The following is a 7,747-nucleotide window of genomic DNA, read 5'->3' on the forward strand; positions in this document are numbered from 1 at the left end:
GAGCCCGACGACTTGGCGCTGCCGCTGCTGTTGCGGTTGGGCCGGGGGCTGGTGATGCCGCTCGGGGCGTGGGCGATGCCGCTGTTGCTCCTGCTCTCGGCCGGCGGCGGTGCGTTCCCGCCGCCGCCACCGCCGCTGTTGGCGACGAAGCTCTGCTGCATGCTCATCATCTCCTCGGCCAGCTGCACCAGCTCGCCCTTCTCGACCCGCTCTTGCTCGAGCAGCTTGCGCATCTCCTGGTTGTCCTCCTGCACCGTCCGGATCACCGCCTCGAGCTTCTCCACCTCGGCGTTGAGCTCCGAGATCTGCGCCGAGTCCTTGGCCGCCTTGACCTTGCGCTCCTCCTCGAGCGCCACGGCGGCCGGGTCTATGCGCGTCATGGTGGCGTGCCGCCCGGCCCGCATGTCCTCGTTCTCGCGGCTCAGGTCCTCGACCTTGTCCTCCAGCTCCTGCACCTTCTTCTCCCACCGGCGCTCGTACGACCGCTTGAGCGCCGTGATCTTGTCCGTGTGCTTGCTCTTGTACAGCGCGTGCAGCTCGCGCGCCACCTTCTCGACCGCCATCTCCACGTCGCGCGGGGTGAGGGCCTTACCCCCGGGGCCCGCCTGCTCGCCGTTCTGGCTGCCGGGCGACGACGACCGCTTCTCGCCGCTGCTGCCCTGCATGGCCGCCTCGGCCGCCTTGCCCGCCCTCATGGCCGCGAGCTTGCTCTCGGCCTCCTGCGCCATCGTCTCGGCCATGTCGCGCCGCATGTTGGACTCCTCGAGCTTGGCGTCCAGCTCGTCGCGCTCGCGCTGGCCCACCACGATCTCCTCCTTGACCTTGCGCAGCACCGACTCCATCTCGCGTGCCCTGCGCTCCCAGTCGTCGCGCTCCGACTTCGCCTGCTCGCGCGCCGTCGTCTCCTCGCGCAGCTGCTCCATGCACGTGCCCACGCGCTTCTCGGCGTCGCCCACGGCCGTCTTGAGCGACTGCGCCTCGGCCTCCTTGCCGCTCAGGGATGCCTTCAGGCTGCTGATCTCAGACAGAAAGTTGGATTTGAGACTCTCGAGCTCGCGCGGCGTGATGGTGGGGATGCTGCGCGGCGTCGGCATGGGCGGAATGTCAAAGTCCAGCAGGTTCATCATGTTGGTGCGCTGTGGCGTGGCTGCGACTCCTCCTCCTCCTGCGAGGTTCGGCGTTGTCCTCGACGGCGAGATGTGACCTCCCCAAGACTGCTGCTGCTGGGCCTGAGAGAAGCGCAGCTGTTCCGTAAACTCGAGCAAGAGGTTCGTCGTGTTGTTCCCCGAATCCTGACCAGGGCCCGAGGCCGACGACCGGGGTGTCCGCTGCGGCGGCGGCATCGACGCCCGGTTCGCTCGAGGGGTCGGCACGGCCGAGAAGTTGCTGAATGTGCTCATGACCGTGTCGTCGGCTGAGAGGGACTCCCTGCCGCTCGCGCGGCGCCCGGACCCGTTGACGCCAAGAGTGGACGGGCCGTCCCCGAGACCGAGGCCGAGGCCGAGCGTCACGTCCTCGTCGCCCTCGTCGTCCGACGCGGCCAGCCCGCTGACCTCGTCGTCGTCGAGTATCGCCATGGCCTTTTGCAGGCCTTCGTTGTTCCGCACGGGGCTGTCGTCCAGGCTCAGCTCCCGCAGGTGCTGCGGCTTCGGGTTCACCGGCGGCCGCGCCTTGGGCGACGTCATGCCCCCGGCGGCGGCGGCGGCGGCGGCGTTGGGAGGGTTGACCTTGACGGGGAACCGCCTCGTGCTGTCCGGCCACGACGACTTACGCGGGCTGCGGACCAGGTTCGGCGGTGGCATCTTGGCGGCGTCTAGGAGCGGTACGGCGGCGGTGGCGGCGGACGCGGTGCCCGAGGAGGCACTCGCCTCTTCGGCGACGGGGGCTGGCCTGTCCTGGAGGATCCTGAGCGGCGAGAGCTCGCCGCCCGAGATGATGCGGGAGATGGGCCGGGACGATCGCCCGCTTCCCGTCCGGCCCCTGGACGGCGAGACGTTCTCCTGCTGCTCGTGGCTCTTGCTCGCGGGATCGTGGCTCTTGCTCGCGGGATCGACGTACGGCGAGCCGGGCCCGTCGTTTGTCTCTGGCTCAGGTGTGCTCTCCATGACCTGATGTATCGACGCCGTCACTTCGTGCATCTCGGGCGACGGACGCGTGGCGGCCGGAGGAGGCGAGGCGTTGAGGGCGGCGACGTGGGAGGGGGCGAGTGGAAACGACGTGCTGAGCGTCACGTCTGCCATCATGGAAGCCATTGTGGCGTGGATTGGGTATCGAGAATAAGGAGAGTCGTCAGTGGATTATGCTGTCTGCAAAGGCAAAAAGGACCCGAAAAAAAAAAAAACAAGCAACCGCCATGCATGCCAACCAGTATGTCTCAGCGGTGGCTGGTGGTGGTGGTGGTGTATGCTCACCCAAGGATAGAAGGGTCCCTTCACCAAATAACAAACCTGAGACCTCCACGGGGCGGGCTGCAAGGGGGCCGGCAAATTGGCTGGTGGCGTGTGGTTGGTGTAGCCTCGGGCAGGGGAGTTGGCGTAGCAACCCAAATCACGTGACCTTCTCAGCCCACCGTAAGGTATCCTTGGCTGGGCTGGGCTCGCACACGGCTGGGGATAAGGAAAAACGGGCGCGATAACGCAATAGAAAAGGAGGCGGGAGGCGGGCGCCGGGCTGGTGAAACACACCCAGGCTGGCCACGCACGGCTAGCAACCCCGGCCTCGCGCGCCTCTGCAGGGCTGTGATTGCAGGACGCGTGCTGAGCCACCCTGAAGGCTGGTTCGGCTCAAGCACCTGCAGTAGAGCCGAGTTTTACACTCGAGGAGGAATAGTCATCACGCCCGTCACAGCCATCAGTCTTGACACGGGGCCTTGACAGCCATGACAAGCGACACACGCGCGCACAGAGACAAGTCAGCTAGGTAAAGCTCTAAATTTCTTTGTATCTGGAGTAGTCAACAATATTGTCGATTTTTGTACCCATCGTAGCGTCGTTACCTAGAGACACATACCCCAAGGAGACACGACCGGAAAAAACAAGCCAATTCCCCGAAACCCCATCTGTGGCTTTTAGCAGTAAAGAGAGAGAAAAAAGGAGATTCATCATCGAGGTCGTTAGGTGACAAAAGAGAAGATCAGTGCCCGCAAGCACGCCATGTGATGTGACATCGTACTGGGCTCGGGCTGCTGGCGATGTCGAAACCCACCGCCACCATCCCCCTACCACCCCCCAAAGCCAAACGCAACAAACGATAAAAATGTTGAGCATAACTGGGTCGTGTGCCACCTCTGGTCATAACAGGCGGTCATGACTTCCATCTTTTATCCCCGCCTTCGCCTTCTGCTGCACACCATGTATACCAACGTCTCTCAGTCGGCACACCCAGGGCTAGAGCAGGGCGAGACGGAATGAAACGCAAAGAAAAGCTGTTCGAAAAAAAACCAAGAAAAAAAGACGGACAGGGAAAAAAAAAGACAAGAAAATGCCAGAAGGAAATAATCTTGATCCCATAGAAACAAAAAGAATTAACGTGTAATCCGGGCTTGTTTAGAAATTAAAATCCACCAGATGCAAATCTTTTCACTCGTTCACATCATGTACATGCCCCAGACCCGACGGCCGGACATCAGGGTCCAAGGCTATGTCATAACACTCGTAAGAAAAAACAACGGCGTTCGCCCGGTGGCGATGATGAGTGTTGGCTGTCGTACAAACAATGGGGTGGGGTGCAGGAGCGCGCGACTGGTCTTGTGTGCGGGTGAACGTCTCGTCGTCAATTGTGGTAAGGGTTGGTTGCATGGCGACTCGTTGCGGGGGGAAAATGTGTGGTAGAAATTGTCATCATTACTCGATTGTTGTCGTTATCGTTTGCTCACGCTGACCGCTTCCGGGGTGCCGCGGGCACCATCCATGACCGGGTGTACTAAAGGATAAACAGGAAGGTGGCGGCGGGTGCGCCGATTCGGCTTCGGGCGCCCGGCCCCCCTGGCCAGGGCAAAAAAAAAAAAGGAAAGAAAAAAAAGGCGCAAAACGATAGCTTGGGGCCACTACCTCCGTCGCTGCGTGGCAGCGATGGCGGTGGCGGGCCTGTTCATGGTCTCATAGACGGGCGACGGCATGGATCCCTCCATGAGGGTTTTCCGGCGCTTGAGCTCCATTCCACCCATCCCCTGGCCGCCGCTCGTCGGGCGCTCGTCGTCGTCGTCCCGTCCCCGCTTCATACCGCCCGAGCTTCCGTTGAGCACCGGCGCTCCGTACCCGTTCTGCATGTCTCCCGGGGGAGCGTAAACGTCTCCCGCGGGGGCCCCGGCGGAGGCGGCGCTCCTATCGTTGCTCATGACGTTGTACAGGTTGCTCGACGACTGCTGCTGGGTGCGCGGAGGCGTTGTGTAGCCCTGGGCCCCGTAGTACGGCGGGGGCGCAGCGGCGCTGCGGGGGGTGGAGCGGCCAGATGTCGCGTGGTGCGCGGCAGAGCCCGCGAGCTCCGGAGACATGTGCGAGTGCTCGCTGGGCAGGGACGAGACCGGGGGTGCGCTGTAGTTGTAAGACTGGCCGCGGCTCGTGTCGTAGGCGCCGCTGTCGTGGGTGTACTCGGCATCATGCTCGTGATCCGCCTCCTCCTCTGCGGAGCCGTGGGCCACCGACTCGCCACCCTGGCTAGGATGCATCAGCCCATTGGTAGGCTTCTGCTGCTCCTGTGAGTGCTCTGCGGCCGGGGCAGCGGCAGGCCGGTTCGACGGAGGGCCCATCTCCGACTTGACGTATGCGGATTGCTGCCCGTAGATGGAACGGTCTTGCGGGCTGCTGTTGGACTGCTGGTACGGGGACTGCTGCGTCGAGGGCGCGCTGTACATGCCCCTCGAGCTGTCGTACGACTGCGATGCCGGGGGGTAGGGCTGCATGCTCTGCAGAGTCGCGCTGGGAGGGGTCGTTGCCGGGGTGTGAGGCATGGAACGGGAGTTGCTCAGGTTCGTGTCAATCGACATGGGGTTCTGCTGCTGGCCGTTGATGCCCTGCTGGGGCCATTGGAAGCCCTCGGAGTTGCCCATGCCGCCCATGACGCTGGAGGCGCTGGCTGGAGGCGTGGGGAAGGTGTGGGCGCGGTCGAGAGGTGGCCGGCCCATGTTGGACGGCAGAGACGGCTGCGGCCCTGCATGGTTGCTCATGCTGTGGTGGTGTAGTGAGGGGAGTCCTGGAGGCGCGGGGCCGGGGCCGTTGCGCAGCTGGCTCTGCTCGGCCTTCCGCCTCTCGGCCGCGGCCATAACCTGGTTTGTCCTGCTCTGGTTCGTGGGGTGGTACAGAAGAGCGCTGATGTTATGAACGAATAGAGGATACAGCAACTCGGTTATCTTCTCCTTGTTGGCAAAATCCAATGCGCGCTCAAATGGGATCCTGGAACGGCGAGAACGTTAGCAAGAAGCAGGCATGCAGGCGGAGCACACAGGAGACAGAACTTACCAAACGCCCTTTAAATGCATCGGCCCAATCTTTACGACGTGCCGGACCTTTTCGCTCTTGAGAATACCGTCTCTCCTGCCGCGCGTCATGCCAGCGACGTTGAGCAGCTTTGTTCCGTTGATCATGTGATTATCTGAGCACAGGACGTTAGCATGGTGAAATAAAGGTCGAAAAGCAGAAAAAGAAATCCTTCTCACCTTCCCTGCGAGCAACACAGATGCCCCTGGCCTCGACCTGGAAGCAGAGGCTGCCCTCGTCCTCCCACAGAGTCGCAGTCACGCGCGGCTTCATGCCTGGCGGCGCGACCTGGCCGGTCGTGTCAAAGCCCTGGTACTGGTTTTGCATCGACCCCGGACCCGAGGGCTGCGCATGGGCACCGGGGAGGGGAAGAACGCCGCCGCCGGCACCCATCTGTCCGGGCACGCCCGGGGGGCCTGGCGGGGATGTCAGGCCACCCGAGTAGTATTGCGGATATTGTTGGGGCGGTGCCGGGTATTGGCCGGGGCCCGACTGTAGGATGGATGGCTGGGGGTTGTACGAGGTGACGGTCTGTGTTGATGGTGCCGGACCGGCGGACATATGGGGTTGGGAGTAATACATGTCTGCGGGCGCCGGGTTCATGGCCGGATACGGCTCGTATCCTGTTACGGGCTGGGCCGAATGGCCGGAAATGGCAGCGCTCACGGGGAGGGACGAAGGCGGCGGCGTCTTGGGACCGTTGGACGATGCCACCGACGTGTAGGACGACTGCGAGTCCGCGTTGGAGCTCGCCGAGGACCCTATGGAGCTGACCCGGGGCGAGGCGGTCCCTGACAAGTATGCCTGCTGGGGCGGGGGCAGAGGAAACGAAGGCAGCCTCTGGTCGCTCCCATACAACGACGGCCTCTGGGCGTGCGCGTTGTAGTACGGTACGTCGGAATGGCCCCGGGCTGGCACGGAGATCGACGGCAAATCCAGCTTTTCGGTGATGCCTGGGGACTATCTAGACCAATGTGTTGACCAGCGACGAGTCGCTGCGGCGCGCAAACACGTAGGCGTGCGCTTGGGATGTCGTCAGGGCGGGCGAGCCGAGGCGTGTACGAGGGAATTGGTTGTTCGTGCCGTTCCGGGTGCTGACAAGGTCTTCGGCCCGGTGCGATACTAGGCTGAGGATGCTGCGGATGGATGCTTGGAAAGCTGTGCTTGGTGCGAATGGGACAAAACTTTGGGGTTTTGAAGGCGAACGGTCGTGCAGTCTCGTCAAAAAGTCGTGGTCGGCATCAACTAACAAAAAAAAAGAGAAATCAAATGCTCATATCAAATGCAGGTCGGCGTCGAGCTGCTTCTGGTCCGCAGTGGGCAAACGGCAAGGGCTGCGAGCAGCTGGCGACAATGGGATGAGAGACGGGAAGACTGGTTGTTCATCCAACAACACAGGTCTTTCCCAGAAAAATGGCTGGCTGGCTGGCTGGCTGCGGGTGCTGGTGCAAGATTGCGTGCGGTTGCAGCTGTGGAGGGGGATGTGCGTCGACCGGGTGGTCGGCGACAAGAGCTATTGATATCGACGGCCCCGCACGTTTGGGTTGCGCGCGCTTCCCTTGTGGTGCTCTTTTTTCCTTTTTTTTTCTCCGCTGGGGCGCTCGAGCACACAAGGGCACGACTCGGCAGGCAAGTAGGCCAAGCTAGCGATGCCTCCAGTAGCGAGTGTTTGTCGACGACTGTTCATGTGAATAGGCAAGTAGCAAGTTAGTTCTGGACGGGCAACGGATCTCGCAGTCATTCCACATGCAGGCTGCAGCGTTGGACTGTATTATGCTTCAGGCGGGGGGAAGCCAAACAGCAGGAGAGAAAAGAGACAGCAGGCCTGGTGCACACAAGGGCAAAAAAAACCATGTCCACATACCTGCAGACGCCTCGGTAAGCCTCCCCTTGACCTCGTGTATGGAGTGAGGAAGTATTGGTGCCGGGAGAGAAGAGGAGAGGCGAAGGTCGAAGAGGAAGATGCAGGCAGGAAAGGCTTACCTTTTTGGTTGGTGAGAAGGAGGAGGCAGGTAGATCAGAGAAAATAGAGGTCCCCCCTCTGGGTCTGCCGTGCAGTACCGCAAAGGTCTTAGATTAGAAAAATGAGAGGTAAGGACGACAGGGTTCCAGCAGGGCATGGCGGGGAGGTACCCTGGTCCGCCCGCACCCCCCTGCCCACAGGTAGGCTTTTGGTAGCCAGCTCCACCCGGACCACGTAGCCTGGGAGGAGGGGATCCTGGTCGGGTACTGCACGGATACAACGGGCACAGGTGCACTGTACATGCGCACCG

General features: G+C 62.0%; 2 protein-coding genes across 2 annotated transcripts; both read right to left on the bottom strand.

The window, feature by feature from the left end:
• Window positions 1-2,344, bottom strand: GGTG_14064 (hypothetical protein; the record flags this gene model as incomplete). The annotated part of the gene is made up of 1 exon (XM_009231991.1): window positions 1-2,344. A coding segment is annotated over exon 1 (2,252 nt), but the record flags the coding sequence as incomplete, so codon positions are not given.
• A 588-nt stretch (window positions 2,345-2,932) lies between these two features.
• On the bottom strand, window positions 2,933-7,504 carry GGTG_14065 (cell pattern formation-associated protein stuA). The gene is made up of 4 exons (XM_009231992.1): window positions 7,339-7,504; window positions 5,654-7,153; window positions 5,457-5,589; window positions 2,933-5,390 (listed from the first exon to the last, which is right to left on the bottom strand). Exons 2-4 carry the CDS (start codon window positions 6,075-6,077, stop codon window positions 4,046-4,048), a joined length of 1,902 nt encoding a protein of 633 aa, XP_009230256.1. The 5' UTR covers window positions 6,078-7,153; window positions 7,339-7,504; the 3' UTR covers window positions 2,933-4,045.
• Window positions 7,505-7,747: the final 243 nt, after the last annotated feature.

The sequence above is a fragment of the Gaeumannomyces tritici genome, assembly GCF_000145635.1.
Source record: "Gaeumannomyces tritici R3-111a-1 unplaced genomic scaffold supercont2.120, whole genome shotgun sequence".
NCBI classification, from domain to species: domain Eukaryota; kingdom Fungi; phylum Ascomycota; class Sordariomycetes; order Magnaporthales; family Magnaporthaceae; genus Gaeumannomyces; species Gaeumannomyces tritici.

Coding starts and splice junctions, on each gene's coding strand:
- GGTG_14065 (XM_009231992.1), bottom strand. CDS start 6,077: ATGAACCCGGCGCCCGCAGACATGTATTACTCCCAACCCCATATGTCC. Junction 5,590..5,653: donor CTGTGTTGCTCGCAGGGAAG/GTGAGAAGGATT, acceptor TCCTGTGCTCAG/ATAATCACATGATCAACGGA. Junction 5,391..5,456: donor ATGCATTTAAAGGGCGTTTG/GTAAGTTCTGTC, acceptor TCGCCGTTCCAG/GATCCCATTTGAGCGCGCAT.